This window comes from Psammomys obesus, unplaced genomic scaffold (genome assembly GCF_907164565.1).
Source record: "Psammomys obesus unplaced genomic scaffold, mPsaObe1.curated_primary_1811, whole genome shotgun sequence".
Taxonomy (NCBI): Eukaryota; Metazoa; Chordata; class Mammalia; order Rodentia; family Muridae; genus Psammomys; species Psammomys obesus.
In genome coordinates this window covers 14891698-14911628 of record NW_026596131.1, presented here as the reverse complement: position 1 = coordinate 14911628, position 19931 = coordinate 14891698, and the positions used below count along the sequence as shown (strand labels likewise).

At 55.2% G+C, this 19931-nt stretch overlaps 1 protein-coding gene across 3 annotated transcripts in view; it reads right to left on the bottom strand.

Moving 5' to 3' along the window:
• Positions 1-19931, bottom strand: part of Baiap2 (BAR/IMD domain containing adaptor protein 2) — a 64061-nt gene that overhangs the window by 7455 nt on the left and 36675 nt on the right. For all 3 annotated transcript variants that reach the window (XM_055592036.1, XM_055592038.1, XM_055592037.1), the window contains exons 4-12: positions 19090-19151; positions 18464-18535; positions 17796-17933; positions 5580-5732; positions 2892-3116; positions 2544-2745; positions 1953-2154; positions 882-950; positions 259-421 (exon numbers count right to left, since the gene is read on the bottom strand). In XM_055592036.1, coding sequence (XP_055448011.1) covers positions 259-421; positions 882-950; positions 1953-2154; positions 2544-2745; positions 2892-3116; positions 5580-5732; positions 17796-17933; positions 18464-18535; positions 19090-19151 — 1286 coding nt within the window. The remainder of the gene's footprint in view (positions 1-258; positions 422-881; positions 951-1952; positions 2155-2543; positions 2746-2891; positions 3117-5579; positions 5733-17795; positions 17934-18463; positions 18536-19089; positions 19152-19931) is intronic.

Genomic DNA, 19931 nt, shown 5'->3' with positions numbered 1-19931 from the left:
CCCCCTGGCTCTGGGTGGTAGTGGGTCTCCAGGATGACCCCTGGGGCCAGCCACACCCACATTCCCACTCCACACCAAGCAGAAGGTGGGGAGAAGACTAAGTCTGGTGAGGTGTGTGGCTGCAGCTGAAGCTGCAGAGCCTCCGCCTCAGGCCTGTCAGCCAGGTGGCCCAGATAGTGGTCAGCGAGTACCAGGTGAGGCTCTGGCAGACTCCTGTAGGTTCCTTCCCATTAGGTCCACGGCGGCCCCAGGGCTCACCTGAGAGAAGGCGGGGACTGCCACACTGTAGGGTCTCTGCTTGAAGGTCCCAGCTGACTGGGAGGGGAAGGCCCGGGAGGATGCGCCGTAGTCAGGAGGGGGGATGGCAAGGTCATCCTTGTCCAGAAGGTTGCCTGTGCTGCTGCTCTTGCCCTGCTGCAGGCTGTGAGGACGAGGAGCTCAGTGGCTAGCCACAAAGGCCGGGGTTCTCCTTCCCCAGGCCTCACTCAGCTCCACTTACAGGTTCCCCTCCAGTCTCGAGATGCCCAGGAGAAAACTGCCAAACACTTGCTGGGGAAGCCCCGTGACAGGCAGCCACTCACCTCAGGGACAGCTGGGACTTTCCAAGGGTCAGGAGACCTTGGAGACTCGGGGCCCTGCCAACTGCTCCAGGAGGTAGGCAGTGGAGGAACAGCCCAGTCATGACGGGCTGGCTAACGACCGCCCCCATTGCACCTGCTGCTCTTCCCAGCATTCCCAGGGGCTCTTGAGACCCTCCACCCTCCCCTTCCACACAGGCTCAAGCCTGCAGTAGGGCCTATGACATGGCTCTGGGGCAGAGAAAGAACCATAAGTCCTGCCCAGGTTTGTGGCCAGGGGCCACACCTTGCACAGATGCTCACCTCATGTGCAACCTGTCACTTCCGTCGCCATCCAGGACCCGAGTGTAGGAAAAGGGAAACCAGCCCCGCCTAGAAGAAAGGTCCCAGGTAAGAGAGTCCTGGGCCCTCCAGATGGCCCAGACACATGGCGGGACAGTAGAGTGGTCCCTGTTTACCACAGACCCCAGACTGTCCAGACCCATATGTGGGAGGACCTCATGTTCAGGGAGCCCAACCATGTGGCCAGTGCTGGATTTGTACCCAGCTGCCCTGCCTGGAGGTGATGGTCACAGCTCCATTGGGCCAGAGGCAGATACAGGCTTCTAGTCCTCAGGCACTTTTTTTTTTTTTTTTTTTTTTTGAGACAGGGTTTCTCTGTGTAGCCCTCACTGTCCTGGAACTCTCTGTAGACCAGGCTGGCCTTGAACTCACAGAGATCCTCCTGCCTCTGCCTCCTGAGTGCTGGGATTACAGGTGTGCACCACCATGCCTGGCTCCTCAGAAACATTTTTGAGGCTTCCTGGGCAGTATGGGGCTGCCACTAGGCCATAGCAAAACTCAGTTTATGCCTCATCTTGGCCACAGCTGCTTAGCCATGTGGGCTGAAGACACACCCAGAAAATACTGCTTTCCTGGGAAGGAGGGCTGCCTCCAAGTGGTGCCAAGATCCAGCTGTTCACCCAGCATCTTGTAATAGGTGTTAAGTCAAGCAGGGATGAGTGGCTCGATACTGGGGAACATTGCTGAAGGCTCTTTAGACCTACAGGAGTCTGGCGTATATAGGGGGACATGTGTGTTTATGTGTGTGTGTGTGTCTCAGGCTGGTTGAGTCTGCTCTTCTACATATTTCCAAGGGAAACCATCAACCCCTCTCGTGTGGCAGAGCAAGTATGCATTCAGAACACCCCGTCCTGTGCCAAACAGCAGCAAAGAATGCTCAGTCACAGAAGATAAAGATTAGGCTGGCAGGGTGAGGGCTGAGGTTTGTGATTACTGTCACACTGTGTCCCTCGGTAGCGCGTCCACGTGCCGCCACTCCCTGTCTGCCTAGTGGGGAGGCTGCCTCGCACTGTCTCCTGGGCGGGTGCTTACATCTTGGTCTTCTCACTCTCGCCGTAGTGCCAGCCGTCACGGGCCTCAGGCACGAGCAGTGTGATGAGGTCACCCTCCTTGAAGCTCAGCAGCGTGCTGTTGTCACCAGCCGCATGGGAGAAAATGGCCTTGACCCGCATGCGGCCGTTACGCTCTAGGCCAGCTGCCATGGAGCTGGAACGTGGCAGTGTCTTGTTCTCAGCTGCAGAGACAATGGTGAGTGTGAGAGGCCTGCCCAGGGGACGAGGCTGGGACACAGGTATTACCAACAGTAGTGGGCCAAACACAGGAGCCGCCCAGGATCGTGAGGCCGCCTCCACCCTCCAGCCTGTGTGACTGCTGAAGACACCGTCCTGGTCGTATCCCACCATGCCACACGCCCAGTCAATACACATACATGCTCACACATTCAGAACACACCCATGCATGGACCGTTCACAGGTATCTACAGACATGCACATAGGCACATGCACATACATACCATGTGGAGACATGTGTTGGTATCTGTACCTACACACATACTCCCACAGCCACGCAAGCACACGCACTCACAAGCCTTGCTTTCTCAGCCCAGCACCCGCAGGCCCTTACTGGTGGCATAGCTGTTCTTCGGAGTCACACTCTTGCGCACGGGGAGTGTGTTGGAGTACGAGTCGCTCAGCTTGCTTTGAGACTGCGGGGGAGACAGGGATTTGGGCTGGGCAGCCTTGCGGTCAGCCCAGGGGTTGTAGTCCTCGCTGTCCGGGCCTGCGACGCCATTCATGACGGGTACATTCTCCTGCGCAGACATCCGCTGGAGGAAGAGGCAGGGGCGGGGCGTCGCTGGGCGCCAGCTGGGAGTGACCCTGCACCCCCCACAGGGGCCTGGGCTCAGCACGCTGGTGTGCCCTCTGGAGGACATGCTCCCACCCCCTAAGCTTCTGAAGGCCCAGGACTCACCCCTACAAATGGCGCCAGCTCAGGTGGCACTGGCAAGGGCTTGGCTCCGGGAATGGGGTCTGAGATGACCAGGTTGGACTTGGAGGCAGACAGGGCACTTGGAAGGATGGAGCCGTTGCTGCTGGCGATCTGCTGCATCAGCTGGACAGCACGGTCTGGGATCTTGTTGGGGTCAGCACAGGCTTGCTGCCACAGAGGCAGCTTCTGGGCGAGCAGCTCCTTGCCCTGGAACACACAGGACAGAAGCAGAGTTAGAGGCAGCATGGGTTCGCTCAGCGGGGCACAGTCCATGGTCTCGCTGAGCACCGTCACCGTGCCTAGCCCCAGGTTGCTCTTCCCCCTCGGATCTCAAAAAGGGATCCTCACTAATGGGTCTAGTATGTACTTGTATGCTAGGTCACAGAGAGAACACCAGGGCCGAGGTCAGACCAAGGAAGGCCCTGCTCTGCCAGCGCTTCCCCGTGACCTAGAGAAAAAGAAATGGATGGGCTCGCACAGCCAGCCCCAGGACACGCAGCTCCTCTGTGGGTGAAACCTCATGACAGCAAGGGAGAGCCAACTGGTAGCGGGAGGGCCATGAAACTGGAGACAGGACAGTCATGTCAAGCCAGGAGGCTGGAGGCATGCAAAGGAGGCCTGTCTAGAGACGGGCTTGCCACTCCTATCCACCTCTAGGGACCAAGAGCTTGGCTCGCCTCTGGGGCACATGAAAGCCTGTTTCAGGCACCGCCATGAGCACAAGGAGTGTACATGGGATGAGGGAGCATAGGCACGACACTAAGTTCTGCTTCAGGGTCTTGCGTCCATCTGAAAAAACTCAAAGGCCTGAAAGAGCAGGGCAGCTGTGCCTGGCATCTGGCACCGGTGTGTTGAGTCTGCACGCAGCAGCATGGCCAGCTGCTAGATAGGGAGGTCAGAGCCCTTCTCCAGACACAAAGCTGGTGACCACCAGGGGGCGCAGCCGCCTCTGCCAGCCTCAGACTGCTGTGCTGGCCAGGGTACCCGGTTAGGTGACCATCCAGCAGCTCTCACAGGGGACTGTGCCACACAGCAGGCTGTCTGCCAGGACTCAGGTGCAGTTCTGACCTAGCTGTGTACCTGCCTCCAGCTGGAACAGCCCAGGGAGGAAGTAGCCTTTGGGCTTTTGTTTTCTTGGTCCCAAGGCCCTGAGGACCCAAGCAGAGGTTCTAGGTTATGTGTCTGTATGTGTGAGTTCACATGACGGCGGGAAGGATGTGTGTCAGTGTGCATAGCACCAGTCTCTAGACCACCTTCACTCGCAAGGCCATGACCAGTGTCACCGTGGTTGGCTTGACTGCCTCATCTCATCTAAGCCCTTGAATGTTCCAGGGGACACAGTCTAAGCCCACTTCAGCTCCGAGAGATGCAGAGAATTACATGGTTCCACTCCCCCCAAAATGTTCCTTGCAAGAGCCGATCATCTGAGCCTTCCCTACCCTGAGGGTTATGTCAGCCCTCTGAGTGTCCAGGGCCACACAAGCAGTGGCTCATGGCCGACTATCCTGAAGGACACAGCTCCTCATGGGAGCTTTCTCTGCTCAGCAAGGCTGTGCCAGGTCTTAGAATGTGGCACCTCCCAGGAAGCCTGTGCGTGTGCGTGTGTGTGTGTGTGTGTGTGTGTGTGTGTGTGTGTGTGTATGTGTGTGTGTATCCATGTGTCCTGTGATGGGAGAAGGAACATGGGGGAGGTGTCTAGCAGGGGTCCTCACTGGACCTGGTGGAAGAAGGTCGGTTTCTCAGAGGTCATGGAAGAAACAGGAACGGCTGTGCCCATGAGCCCCACCAAAAGCCTAGTGCACAGGCTGGAGAGATGGCTCCACCATTAAGAGCACTGGCTTCTCCTCCAGAGGTCCAGAGTTCAATTCCCAGCACCTACATAGTGGCTCACAACCATCTGTAATGGAATCTGGTGCCCTCTTCTGGTGTTCATGAAAATAGAGCGCTCATGTACACAGAACAAATCAATCTTTAAAAAAAAGGCTAACGCTTGAGGGCACCCCCAGAAGTGGGGGCTTAGGAGAGACGCTGAGGACGTGCATGTGACCAGGTCTGGGTTCAGAAGAAGCCACCTGGAGTGGCGAAGGAGAGACACCAAAAGCCAGGGACTTGGGAGCTGAGGACCCACAGCTGCCTAGGAGGTGATGTGGGATGAGGGTGGCCAGTTGCACAGCGAACAGCCAAGCACGGCAGCTGTTAGACATCCAGATGTCTGGCGCCATGGTCCAGCCTTAGAGGCTAGGAGTCGTCAGCATCATGGCCTGTGAGCACCTCACCGGTGTTTAGATGGACTGTAAGCAGGACGGAGTGAAGGTGTAAGGCCAACACTTCTAGAGGCCTGGAGAGCTGTGTATCACTCCCTCCCTGGCATGCCATCAGAAAAGCCAAGGGTGATTTTAGAAATCCCCCAGCCTCACCCTGCTCTGGACTCTCTCCTCAGCAGACAGTCAGCTGCAGTCTCCTAAACTATCCATCAAATTCTAATGGAAGTTTTCAAGATGTCATGCCCTTTGACCTGGCAACTCTCCCTCTAGACCTGTTCCTCAGCCTGAGGCTCATGAGGACCTTGTCTCAGCATTAGTGCTGGGCTCATGAACAGCCCGTTCCCTCCTGCAACTGGGGCCAGCTGCTCTGACCTGGGGGCCCCTACAGCTCATGGCGTTGGCTCACCTTGGAGTGGTAGGCAGCAGAGTTCTTGGCCACAGCACACTGCTTTTCCACCAGGAAGCAGAACCTCCTGCGCTCCTCCGTGAGTGCGGTTTTGTAGCCATCAGACACGTAGTTCTCCAGCTCGCCCTGCTTGTTGCTGATGGCATCGATGTACTGTGCACAGAGAGCAGGGGGGAGAGGCCAGTGGGCAGGAGGCACACCTGCTCAGGCTTAGGCCACGCCTGCATGCCTGTCCCTGTTGCCCAGGACCTGTCTCCTGTGGACATAGCCAGAAGGATCCCTGGCCTTGCATACACGCACCGTGGATCCGCAGGTGTGCACAGAGAGCCACGGCTGCTCTCCGGGAGCATCTCTCACGGAACCTGGAGTTCACAGGCCCTAGAGCTCCTACTTCCACTAGGTTAGCTTCCCAGGGAGGCCCTGTCTCCCTCTCCCAAGGACTGGGACTGCAGGTGCAGGCTGCCATGCTTCCCTGGCATTGATGTGGGCACTAGGGATCAGAACTGTGGTCCTTCTACTTCTATGGAGCCACTTTATCCACTGAGCCAGCTCCTCAGCCCCCAGACAAATGCAGTTTTGAGACAGGGCTTCCACGTAGCCAGGCTAGCTTTGAACTATAACACTTGGCTGTGCCTTGAACTTAAGGAACTCTTCCTGCCTCTGCCTCTTAGGCTGGGATTACAAGCATGTACCAGCAACCCCAGCTTTCTCTGAGAAGGGAAAGCTAAGGTACCATCGGCAGGTCAGTGCCTTCCAGGCTTCGGCTACACACAGCATGAGCATGTCAGAGTAGGGAGGGACTTCTGCAATGCTCCCTGTGTCCTGGCCTCACAAAGCACAGGGCACCTTCTAAGTCATGTGTCACCTAGTGTTGTTCAGCTCAAGCAGGAGACTCAGGTTATTCCCAGAGTACCAGATCTAGAGATATACAGGGCACCGATGTGACGGAGGGTGTGTCTGGAGGAGAGGCCCTCACAGAGCAGGAATTGAAAACTACCCAGCCCATGCCTTTTCACTCAGGTTACCTTGGTTTCCCCTGGTATCCAATGGGTGGCTTTGGGAGGCCCCCTTAGTTCAGTTCTCATAGATACTCTGAGCTCAAGAGAAATATGTGGTCAAATGCTTCCAGAGAACTTCGAGAGCACTGCCCTCCCGACCTCCACCTAAAGACTCTGTCCCTTTGTAGGCCTGGTCACAGGTCTCTCTCTGGCCGCCAACAGCTGTCTTGTCCCAACCACTCTTGAGCTTTCTGGGGAAACATAACCTACCCTGGGAAGTTCTGGTCAAAAAGCTCCCGGGACGTGTGCAAACCTGCAGAACTGACAGAGGACTAGGGGTATTCAGGGAGCTCAGGGAGTCATCGCCAGAGAGACAGGGAGGGAGAAGGTGGCATCAGGGAAGGTGGGCGGCTGACATTGAGGGCAGAGTCATATACTATAAAGAGAAGAGAGACTTTGGGCATTGAAGGCAGCGCATGAAGACAGGCGTGCTGGACTGGAAGTGCAGCTCAGTGGAACCCAAGAGATGCCCTGGGTTCCACCCCCAGCAGCACAAGAACATGGGAGTAGGAATAAAACTACCATGGCTGTGGCAGGAGTCCGGCTGGCAGAGGCCTTGTCGGCACAACCCTGGCCTCCGGCCCAGCACAGAATAAGGTGCAGTGCTGGATGCCGGTACTCGCAGCACCCTTGAAGGCCTCCTCAGCTGTGTGGGGACTCCGAGGCTGACCTAGGATACCTGAACCCTTGTCATCCTTAAACCTACCAACCCAAGGAAGCACTCCTGCTGCTGAGCCACTTACCCAATGACTGGAGTGGTGACTTGTATTAGCTATACGCAGACCACAATTTGAAAAGAAAGCCTCAAAACAGATACAAGCCACACCAAAAGAAACTACTGGCCAAAGAGCCATGCTGTAAGAAAGTCAACCCCAGTTAGAAAACCAGGGAAGCAGCAGCCTGGGGAAGAACCATGACGGGGAGTGTCAGTGCCTCACTCGGAGGCACATGTGCCGTTCAAGCATGCGCCACCATGCCCAGCTTCCCCTGAGCTCTTCCTGAGATGGCGCAGGCACCAGTGGCAGGTCAGCCCAAGACTTTGTCTCTGGGAGGAGTATGCCCGCCCCTCTAATGCTCTTCCCATCCCTCCATGACACCTGGCAGCAGTGTGTGGAAGCTTGGCTCGATCTTTAAACCCTGCTATGAAAAGCTGCCCAAATGTCAAGGGAGGGCCTAGTCACATCCAGATATAGGCAGAGTTTTCTGCTCCGAAGCACCCATTCACCTCCCTTGTGAACCTCCCGCACCTAGGCTGACCCCAGCTGCAGGATCAGAGTGCTCAGTGAGCTCCGCTGCCCAGGAGCAGCTGCAGCACAAGTCCTTCCTGGCGTGGCCATCTTCCAGCAGGGGGCAGGCCTGAGCTGCCAGGGTGCTCACAGCTGACTCACAGCCACCTCAGAGCTCTGACTCAGCGTGGGTGGGCGGCTGAGCCGTGGGCGACAGAGGGGGTTGGAGCAGGCTGTTCCCTTAGCGTCTCCCCACACAGGGCTCAGCTGGAGGAACAGAAGAGGGGGAAGCCCAGCTGGGTGGGGGTTGGTCCTCACCGTGGCTACTGGTACATGTACCAACTCTGCCTACCAGCCAGCACCAATCTCTCCAAGCTCAAGGTCTGTCGTACCCTTGTCACCAAATCTACACATCTTGGTTGCTGCTTCTGCCCCTGCAGCCCCACACTAAAGGCCAGCCCTGCCCCTGCAGGACCAGCCTGCGCGGTCCTCCTGAGGGCGGGCAGGGTCCAGCCACAAAGTGTGCCAGCAGGACTGAGGACTGCTCTTGGAAAGAGAAGTCAGAATTCCAGGAGGCAGCGACTTTCCGGCCTGACTGGCTTCTGCCGCTGTGATGGCGGGGCCATTGCCTCCTCCCTCTCCTCCACAGCGCCAAGTACTTTTCCTTTGGTTATGCAACAAGCGCCTACCAGGGCTTCCTGCTCCCTGAACCTCCCCTGCACTCCAGGGTCCTCTGGGAAGTGGGGGGCAGGGCATTCAGCCTTGTTGCCCCCACAGGAGCTGTGCTGGGAGGACTCCAGGGAGCCTGGAGGAGGCTCAGCCTGGGTGTGAAGGGAAGGCTGGGGAGACAAGAGCAGGCGTGCTCAGGGTCAGGAAGGTGTGGGCTGTTCTCCAGGAGAGAAACACCCGACAGCACACAGGCTGGCCTTGAGGGTCCCACTCATTCTGTCCCAGACCTTTTTGTTTTTAATTTTTTTTTTTTTTCTGAGATTGGTACACTTTGGTCTTCAGAGCTCAGCCAGGCTATGCGTAGTTTCTCCTATGACCTGACCTAGGGCAGAGGGACATGGACAAACAGATACATGTATGCGTACATGCACGCGCACAAACACACACATGTGGTCTCAGCTCAGGAATGTCTAAGTTTCTCGAGGAAGGCTAGGGTGGATCCTTGGGCCACTGCCCTTTCCCAGAGACTTGTCAAGGATAGCAGCAGCCAGCAGGGCTCAGCAGCAGAGTCTTATAAGGAGAGCTAGGTGCTGTGTTGGGAAGGAAGAAGGTGCCAGTGATAATCCACACTGTTCTATTATCTTGGGACTTCAGAAAAGAGACACCACTTGCAACAGTCACCTAGGACAGCAGTATAAACCAGGCCACAAGGCCCTCTGGGTCTCCTTGCCCCGAGAACAGCACCTTGCAAACAGATCTGAAGCCAGCCCACTCTAGCGGTTTCTGGGTTTGTAGGCTGCGCACTACCTTCATGGAGAGGTTTCAGCTCCCTGGGGGGCAGGGCAACGGTGTGGGGCCTGGCCTCATTTGCAGGGCCTGGCAGTCTGAGTTAGGAGGGCATCGAATTTTATTTTTAAGATTTCCACTTACTTACGCCCCTTAGGAATAAATGTAGCCCTGGGTCCCTAGGGGCATCCACTTACAGGCCGGAAGAGCCCTGGCCGGCAGCCCACCAGGGCTGACACCATCAGGTTCAGTCCAACCTGGGAGAAAGCGAGCTTCGGTGCTGGTCCTGAAGCACTGGGCAGCAGCACAGTGGAGCCTGCCAGTGACATGTGGCTGCCACTTCTGTCTAGGAATAACAGCCGACTTCCCTGACCTCCTTTTCCAGGCCACTGGCTCCTCACAGACAGCCCACAATTTTACCAGGAAGATCGTGGAAATCTGGGCCAAGTGCAGTGTCCCCTTGCAAGGGAGACGGCAGAGGACAGGGGACAGGTGGGGGATGCCCTTCAGGTGTCCAGCCTCCTCAACCAGTGGAGTGAGCTGGTTGCTCCGGTGTGGCGGAACGTCTACACTTTCTGGGAAGCAGACGACAGAACACAATCCGAGCCTGCACTGCCAATGGCCTGGCATCAGGCCACTTAGAATGGCATTAAGCCTGTCCCCCAGTGGCCAGGTTCCTGCTGTCCCCACCCGCCCCACAGTGCCTCATAGCTCCTTGCTTAGCTGGGTGCTATGGAGACGGCACTATAGAAACGCCCAACTGCAAGCATTTAAGACCCACAGAGAAACACTCCCACTTAGTCACCCCAGCACAACAGCCCTGTAATCTGAGAAGACAGAAGTGATTGGAAAGTGTGTCTCCTCTGCTCCAGAGCCAGCCGGTGACTCAGAGGTAAGGACGTTCTAGAAAAATCTGAAGCTGTGGTGGTTCACCCTAATCCAATGACCACTGAGGCTTTCCCACGACTGTCAACCCCCTGGACTGCCCAAGGTCCCCTACAGCACATGAGGCTTGCTTGGTCCCACTGTTGCCGCTGGAGGTCATAATTCCCAAGGAGACAACTCAGAACCCCTGGGCTGTGCTGGGTGGGAGGGAGCAGTAGGGACCGAAAGCCAAGGAAAGGCCTTCCGCAGTCTGAAGGGCCTGGCACCCAGGGAAGTGCAGCAGCCAGCAGATGCTGACCATGGGCGCGCAGGGTTAGGGCTTTCTCACCCTCACGCTGGCAGATGGCAGGACTGCCGATTTCTAAGGAGCACTGCTACAGACTAAAATGTCCCCAAAAGTTAATGTGTTAGACTCAATCTTCAAAACCATCTGTTAATGGAACCAGGTGGTACAGGCCAGCCAGGGTCTGCCTCTGGGCGGTCCCTAGGGCTGGGTGTGACTACGGGTGGTCCCCAGGATAGCACGAGCAGCATTGTAAGGACAGGACCTGGCAGCCGCCTCACCTGATCACATGATGCTGCAGTGTGAGGCCTCACTGGCAGCCAGGCCTGTATTGGTTGTATCTGAGACCCGGAGCTGAACAGAGCCTCCATCGTGTGTGCTGGAGTGAGGGCACACTGCCTGCACCACATCATGCTCTAGGCGGGCCAGCCTCTGCTATTATACTCTGTGAAGATCTCAGCTATGGTTATTTTGTTTGCCTTGTTAATTATACAGCCCTTTAAATAGAATGAATTGCTCCCTTCCAAGGCCCGTTGAACAGGCCTTGGGGCACAAGTGAAGACTCCAAGGGTGCCAAAGCCATCGACGAGGCCCCTGTGTCACACGGTGAATAGACGCCCAGTTACCTAGCCCTAGGAAGCACTGTGAGAGAACAGTGGGCATGCTATCAGCACCCTGTACGGCAGGCACCCACCTAGGACATGGACCAATTCCCCCTTTTAACACAGCTGACCTGTACCTACTTCCCTTCCACATCATCTCAGAGATGACCAAGGACAGCTGTCCGAGACAGAGAACCTGCATGGACAGAAGGTCAGGCAAGAGCCCTTCCAGGGCCTTCCACAGGTTCAGCTCCATCTCAGGGTGATCCTGCATGGGGTTTAGCCTGCCTACCCACTTCCGCCTGCTTTTCCCTGGGCTCTTACACGGCCCCCTCAGCGCTCACTGTGAGCACGAGAGTGAGAAGGTCAAACTGCCCCCACGCCCACCATATACCTAAGGTCACACTGTACTAGCAGGCCCCTGCCCTACGGTCCCCTAACCCTGCCTCTCCAACTCTCTAATCAGGAGGGTGAGGGCTGGTTGAAGGAGGGGATGGCAAAGCAAAGGCACTGTCACATTCTCGGAAGACTGTCATTTGCAGACAGCCTCCTGCCTGTGCCTGTTCTAACAAGAGCTGGGTTGGGGGAGGAGTCAAATGGGACAGAACCAGAAAGAGTCCAGGCACAAACACAACGGCACACGCAGCTCTGCCCAAGGTGCTGGGTAAGAGCTGCCAATGCAGGACACAGTGGAAAGGAAGGCAGCAGCATAACCACTCAGTCTTTTGGCTTAGGAGTCCCTAGGATATCAGCTGGCTATTAGAATTACCAGAGGCCAGCATGACCACTCACATCTGCCTCATCCCTGGAGGAAGCGGAGGGAGGACAAAAGCTGACAGAGGAAAGCCAAGAGTCGGGCGGGGTAGCACACACCTGTAATCCCAGCACTCAGGGAGGCAGAGGCAGGCAGAGCTGAGTTCAAGGCCAGTCTGGTCTATGAAGTGAGTCCAGGGCAGCCAAGGCTACACAGAGAAGCCCTGTCTTGAAAACCCCCCCCCCCCCAATATATCTAGGCACCTTTCACAGGTCCCTCCTCCCCTGCCTTGAGAGGAAAGGGAGAATCAAGTTTGCTCTAAAGCCTCAGTGTGGCTTTTACTTTTCATTTTTCCAAGAGTCCTTAAGGGATGGCCACATCTTTTCTGAGTTTCTGAGCAGGGGACAGAGACCACATCCCAGGCATGGCATGTACACTCTTCTCCAGGAGAGCACTTTTTCCCACCTCTGTGTGCGGGTGCTTCCTGATACCTGGTTTGCAACCCTGTGGTGACAGAATGTGCTGAAGTGGAGGCCATGAGACAGCTCTCAGAACTTCCCCTTTGCATAGAAAACTGCCTGTCCCCGTTAGTGTTCCACACACTTCTAAGCTCCCGTTCCCTGACCTATAATTAAAATTAGTTTTCTGTGGACCTCTCAATATGCAAGGTCAGCTCCGAGCAGTTCTTAAATATGGCAGGCTTAATCCGGAGCCCAGGCAGCCTCACCTGCACACCGGGACAGGCTGCTGTCTTCCCTCCCTCTGGGTAGTCTGGCAACCTCAGTCTTCCTAGCCCCAAGCAGTTCCATCTCCTACAACCTTTGTGTTCACTGACCACCCTTCCGGTAAACAGCCTGTCCTTAGTCCAGCTTGGGGCAAAGCTCTGGCTATCCTAAGTGGTTCAGCCTCAGCAGAGCCCAGAAGCAGGGAGCTATGGGGGAGGCCTGTTACCATGAGCTCCAGAGGCTCAGCCCCAATGCTCAGCAGCCTCAGGCACTCTCTCTCCTCTCTCTCTCTCTCTCTCTCTCTCTCTCTTTCCCTCCCTTTTTTCCCTCTCTCTGTGAGTTCCTGTTCCCAAGAACTCTAAGAACTCCTACACATGTAGCTGAGGAAGCACTCTTGCTGTGTCAGGCACCAACCACACAGGGACCCTGTTGGTAGATCAGGGGACCAGGTCTCCAGACATAGTGTTCACTTCTCAGGGATAGGGAAGGGAACCGTGTTCAACACACGCACAACTAAAGGCCAGCCACATGCATGTTAGACAAAGCCAGGGCCTTTGGGACCGAGGTAGCCAAATACATGCTGCTGCTCCTCCTCTTCCTCCTCCAATGGTGGCTGTTGTTAGGCCCCAGGCCTTCTACACAGATACCCACACTAGCCTATACTTGACTTTCTGAACCCTAAGTTCACCATGGTCTGACCCTACTTAAGCCAGAGAGGGGCATACAGAGTGGAGAAACCTCAGATACATTGAAGGAAGGAAAGAGGGAGAAAGGGAGGGAGGGAGGGAGGGAGGGAGGGAGGGAGGGAGATAGGAAAGAAGGAGGGAAGAAGGAAAGCCCTCTCCAGGTTGGAATAACGGAGTCAAGCCCTCTGTTTCTATGTTGCTTGTGCCCTTAAGACATACTCAGGCTGCTGGCAGTGGTGGCGCACACCTTCCCAGTACTTCGGAGACAGAGGTAGGCAGATCTCTGAGTTTGAGGCCAGTCTGGTCTACAGAGACAGTTCTAGGACAGTCAGAGCTACACATAGAAACCCTGTCTCAAAAAACAGAACAACAACAACAAAAATACTCACCCAACCCCCAAATACACTGAGCTCCCTCAGGGTGTGGGGTCAATTCCCACTTCTAACAGTTAAGTCCCACCCTCCCGGTTAACTCAAGTAGTAGTTCCAGGAGCCCTAAAAGACCAGAATCCTGCCCTTACCCACATAACAAAACATGGGCACTTCGGCTAATGTTGCCAGTCATCCAGAGGTCTAGTGGACACAACATTCCTAGAGCCAGGAAAGATCTCTGAGCCCCCAGCTGAGCCCTACTATATGGCCATGGCTCCTGGAACCACCTGCAGGCCAGCTTTGGAGGAGTGAAGAAAAGGGACCACAGGAGGCAAAGGCTTTCTCTATTAACCAACACCTTGACATGCAACCCTTGTGAGGCCAGCCTAGAGGTGGGCCTGAGCAGGCCTGGAGCCACTGGGGAGGTCTAGGCCTTGCAGAAGAGTGGGCTCAGTTCAGCTCACATCTTCTTCCCTTGAAGGGAAGAGGCTGTCTTGCTGAAGGGCCTCGGGTCCCTGCTCAGCTGCCAGCAGCCTCACTCTGTGAATTAATCAGACGGACTCCCCAGCCAAGTTTGCAGAGGCATTGGGAGTCTGTTGGAGCAGCCCCTGGGATGAGAGTCCCTGAGTAGCCTGGTTGGTAGCCCAGCAAGGCTGACAGGCTGCTCGATGTGGTGGCTGGTATATCTTCACTCAGCTCAGAGGGACCAGGGCAGCCATACGTCAAACACTCTCTACCCTCAAAGGTGTGAGGCAAGAGACTCCAAGAATATCACTGCCTGCCTGGGCATCGGAAGCACCATCTCTGGTGCTCTTGCAATACTCTCAAAACCTGAAACAGTCTGGGCTGGCGGTATCATAGGCCTGCACATAGCTGTTTGGGGAGGATGAGGCAGAAGAATATAAGTTCAAGGCCTGCCTGGTTGCAGAGTGATTTAAGGCCAGCCCAGACAACTTAGCCTTATTTAAACAACAACCACCTATCTATGGATAGCTGTAGATTACACACAGATAGCTACAGCTCAGGGGCAGAGCACTTGTCTAGCCTACAGAAGGCTGTAAGTTCAATCTAATGCCCTACCTCCCAACACACAACCTGCCAACAGCAACAATCCATGTAAATCCAAACTGACACAACTGGGTAAGCAAGGCTGTCCACCGAGGGACCAGCCTCACTGTGTTCGGCCAGAAAAGTACAGGACATAGGCCTTCCCTACTGGAACACACAGATGTGGAACATTTTGTTTGCCAAGGGTCACAGCGAGGGAAGAGAGAGACAGGGAAGAGGTTTGGAGAGGGGTCTGAGAAGACAGTGGTACACATATGCCAGAAGGTGGGGAGTAGGGCCCTTTTTGTCTATGCTCAGAGGAAAAAGCCAGGACGGATGGTTCAATCTCACAATAGGGAAACTGAGGTTCAGAGAAGCCCTGGAGGCTGTACCCAGGAGAAAAAAATAAGCCATCTCAGTGCCATCTGTGGCAATAAGGAAGACAAAGAGCTATTTCTTGAGCAGAGAGAGGCTGATAAGAGTGCTGGGGCTGGAGCAGAGAAGGGCCTGGCACAGCTATGAAACCATGCTCTGGGACAGACCACAGGGAGCCTTGAGAAGGCTGATGCTCGAAACTAGAAGTCAGCATGAAGCCCCCTTAAGAGAAAGCTAGGAGGCCCCCACGCCGGGGCCTGTCACAGCCACGGCACTTGCTGTGCCATCGCTAGCTACTTGCACTGGGCTCTCCATGTGGCTCCCTCTCTGAGCCCACCTTCTGATCACCTGAAGCCCAATGCCATGCTCTCTCATGTCTCAGTCAACTGAGGTTGGGCGGGTTCCACTGGCCACAACGTCACCGTCCTTCCTCCATGCGCTTGCATCTGCTCTGCCCTGGAAGAGCACATTGGAGGGGCATGGACACTCTCACCCTGGCAGAGCTAAGCTGATGCACCCAGTCATGCGTGAGGGGCATCTGAGTCTGAGGTTACTCATGTTTCACCATGTGAGATGCCTTCATGCCATCAGGTGAACTGCCAGGGCAGCTTCAGTTCTACTGTCAGACATTCTGCGCTTAGTGCCCAAAGCGTCCTCACAGGCAACGGGAACCACCTCCCACGTGTGTGACAGGGAGTGCCGAGCTCACGCTCAGCATGGGCAGACCTTGAAAAACATGCTCAGTGCAAGAAGTCATGCTCAAGGTCATATGGTGTGACTTAGTCACTCCCAGCTGATGTCTAGAACAGAAAGGGAGACAGAAAGCAGGTAGGTGTTCCCGGGAAGGGAGAATAAGGTGACAGGGATAGAGTCGGCTGGATATGAGGTTCCTTTTAGGTTGGTAAACTGCTGCAGACTGACTGGCACGATGGTTGTACAGGTCTCCCAGCATACCGAAAACCACTGTTCTGTAGGCTTTACGTGTGGTGTGCAATGTCTAGATAAGGCTGTTACTAGGGAGAAAACAAGAGCCAACTCCCACCATTAGGCTACCATGCTTGCTCCAGGGAGGTTTCCTCTAGGCTGTGCACTTGCACATGGAAAGCCCTCCTGCACGGCCCATGTCTGCACCCAGGAGCCTGTTCCCCCGCCAGGCAGCAGGGTTATGTCTGCTGGCCAGGTTTTCCAAGAGCAAGATGACAAAAGGTAGCAACAGCTGGACACTGACTGATGTTTGTTCCGCAGTCCTGCAGGTCACTTGAGGAATGTGTTCAAGAACAAGTCAGGATGGTTCAGAGAAGCCCCTCTGTGACAGCCTCAGCCTGTATGTGTTGGTGAGGTGGCCATGGGTCAGATGGTCATTAAAAAGAATTAAAGTAGGCTAGGGTTGTGATAGTTTTGCCTTGCAAGTATGAAGACCTAAGTTTGGTCCCCATTACCCCAAAAACAAACAAACAAACAAACAAACAAACAAACAAACAAACAAACAACTCTAGGTGTGATGGTCTGCAGTGATAACCCCAGCACTGGGGAGGCAGACAGGCAGCTTCCTGGGGCTCCTGGCCAGTCGGCCTAACCTATCTGGCAAGCTCCAAATCAGAGATTCTCAGAAAGAAGGTAGAAAGAGCCTTAGGAGAAATGACACGTAAGGTTATCCTCTGCCCTCTATGTGTGTGCCTGCATATACATGTACCTCCTCACATACAGAGATGCATGTACATGATCAAAACAAAGACTCCAGACTCAGAAAACTGTGCTTGAAGCAGGGAAGGCACGCTACTGCCACTTAGCAAAAGCTGTCTGTGCGAGATAGCAGTGGCTGGGGTGGCAGGGAGCTGAGTTTCCTGCTAGTGCAGCAACTGGACATGGAGAATGCTGTCCAGGGCTGTTCTCTTCCTTCAGGCAGCTGGGCGTATGACAGGATCCCACATGGGCCTGTGAAATCCCCAATCAGGCCTGCACGGGCTTAGAGGCACCTCTCTGAAGCCACCTTAGAGCTGCTGACTTGCTTAGTGACACCATGATCAGGAAGGGCAGCCTGGCACTCTCCTCAGCCTTTCCCACCCTCCTGGACCTGGAGGAAAAGCCAGAGGCAACGTGGCACAAGAGAAACGTCCCATGCTTCGGGCAAGAACTCACCTGGTGGTGGGTGCTGCCAGACGCTATAGGTATACGGGGACCCCAGGCCATACCTCATCTTCTCCAGGCCCTGTGGCTGGCTTTCCTGATGATCCCTCTAAAACACTGGGCATCCTGTATATCCCTTCTTATCTGTGCCACTAGGGCTGCAGGAGCAGGTGGGGGTTTAGGCCTACTCATCAGCAGGACAGTGCCTGCGGTTCCTGACATAAGTGCCAGTCTGGCCACAATATCCTAGCTCCGTCAGCATACAGCTCCTGCAGTGCTTGGAAGCCTCCAGGGCCATATGCCACAGATGGGTGGGTGATCGCAGGCTGATTACAATAGCAGTCTGGGGTCTGGCTCTGGGCAGGATTCCAGAGGGTCAGGGGAGGACTTGGTCTGAGCTCCTGGTCAGTAGCCGAGAACCCTTCTAGCGTCTTTGCTGAGCTAACCACCCCTCTAGATCAAGGTCATGGGGACGTGCTGCAGAAACCGCTGGCCACACCCAAGGGCTCTCTCCTCCCGAGACAGACAGAGCGACTTATGGGAAGATGAGGATGCTCTTCCCTGCTAAGAAAGGTCACAGCTGCCCTTGGACTTAAGCTCCTACTTGCAGGCGGCAGCCTACCTGTAGCTCCTTGTCCGAGTACTTCTGGGGATTCTTGCTCCCTTGGCTCTTCTTGCGCAGTTTCTTCAGCTCAGCCTGACACTTGTCCAGGGCATCGCCTTTGCTCCTCTGTTCTGTTTGGTATTTCTTCAGTGCAGCCTGAGGATCCATGACACAACCACAGAGGCCTGTGAGCCTCACAGGCATCTTGGTGTTCCTTCCTCAGTCCTCCCCGCTCCCTGGACACAGCAGGTTCCAGCTGGCCAGAGTGAGGCAGGGGTCACAGCTGTAGGTCTCCCCATCTTCCTCTGACAGATCCCCAGTTCCCAAGACCAAAATTAGGCCTGGGAAGCAGCCTGGCCTCATTCCTTGCCCCTGATAGCAGGTGCAGAGCCATAAACTCATGTGGTGAGTACCACAGCAGCCTTGGCCAGCAGGCAAGGTCAGTAAGGCTCGAACAAGGCACTCCTATGGCTTCTGTTGTACAAACCGAGTCATCAGCTATGACAAATGGCTGAGGGGGCAGGGGAGCTGCACAGGGAACATCAGACGCAATGGGTTTTTCTCTAGGCCACTAGAGTGGGAGCCCAGACGGGAAATAAAGCTTCAGGCCTCCGAGACAGATGTACAGGCAGGGCGGTGGTGGCCTGGCAAAGGTGGCTAGCGGGCACGGCCCAGGGTGTACTTACACTCAGGTACCTGGAGTCCAGCTCCACCTTCTGCTCCAGCTGCGTGAGCAGCTCATTGTGAAAAGACTTCAGCTGGACACAGGGAGGAAACAGATCATTAGGCAGCTCTGAGGCACAGGACAGGAGATGGTTCAGAACCAGCCTTGACACTACTGGTACCATGTAGGGAGAACCCCGTGGAGCCAGGACTTGCCTAAGGGTGAGGACTGGACAGAATGTTAAATAATCAAGCCTTTTAAAGCTTTGGTGTTCATTTTCCACCATCTTCCCTCTGCTGAATCATTCAGGCAATGGCTAAAGGAACTGGACTTGAATGCAGAGAACTATCTGACTTTGTCCCATCAGAGCTGGGACCTGGCTGGGGCATTCACCAGGGCACAGGTGACTCTCATGGAGCCAGCCCTCACTGAGCCAGCACAGGTCCCTGTGGTTCCCCTTCTTCTCCAGATCACTGTGACTGTTGTGACTGTGTTCCTTATCTCGAGTGTTGACTGTATGGCTATGGAAGTTCCAAATGGACACACAGCTAAAGTACACAGACAGTCCTCTTCAGAGACATCTGATTGCCCTGCTCACCTATGTCTGCTCCTTGAACCCAAGGAGGAGGTTCCAGAGGCCAAACTTACCATCTCTTCCAGCTGGTTCTGGATCTGCCGGTGGACTTCGGCCATCTGGAAAAGGACATCCCCTGGAAGAAAGAAAGTGGGTTAGATATTTCCAGTCACTGTGCCTACACCAGGGCTAAACACCAGCCACCACACAAGTTCTTTGACCCTGACAGAAGCTTCTGGGAGACAGAGCCAGCTGGGAGGGGAAGGGGAGACAGAAAGGTCTAAAATGATGAGCAGCCTGAGCAACTAGACTGTCTGGCTTCCTGTGAGGAGCTCCAGCGTCCACCCTAAAGCACACACTCAGGACAGACATGGGGCAGAAGAACCTGTGCACGGAGGCTTCCACCTTGGCACAGCTCTGAGTACAAATGGGCACTTCACACAGCCCTTGTGCTCACTCAGACACCAACTAGCCAATGACCTGAGCCCCACACTGGAGCAGACACACAGGGAGCTAACTCCCTGGCCCGAGGCCTCAATGCCAGTTTCCATAAGGAAATAAGTAAAGAGCAGAATGGTATTCTGGACCTGGCTCCTCATCTGGCTTCAATCCCCAGAGGATAAGGTGGTCTCAGGCCCACTGGCTCTGACAGAGTGTACCCTTTTTACCAGTGACATGCAAGAGAGTCAGTGGCACTAGTGGGCCCAGAACAGCTGCCAAGAGGAGGCCTAAGTTGCGTTCCCTGGCCACATCAATACCTCAGGGATGCTGATGTGCCATGGCCTACCTGTGAAGAGAAGACTAAGACAACAGAGGCTCAGCAGCTCAGCAGTCAATGCCATTCAGGGTTCTTCCAGCCTGGACATCACCTAGCTCATACCCATTTGCCTGTGGCACACACTGCAGACTGGACTAA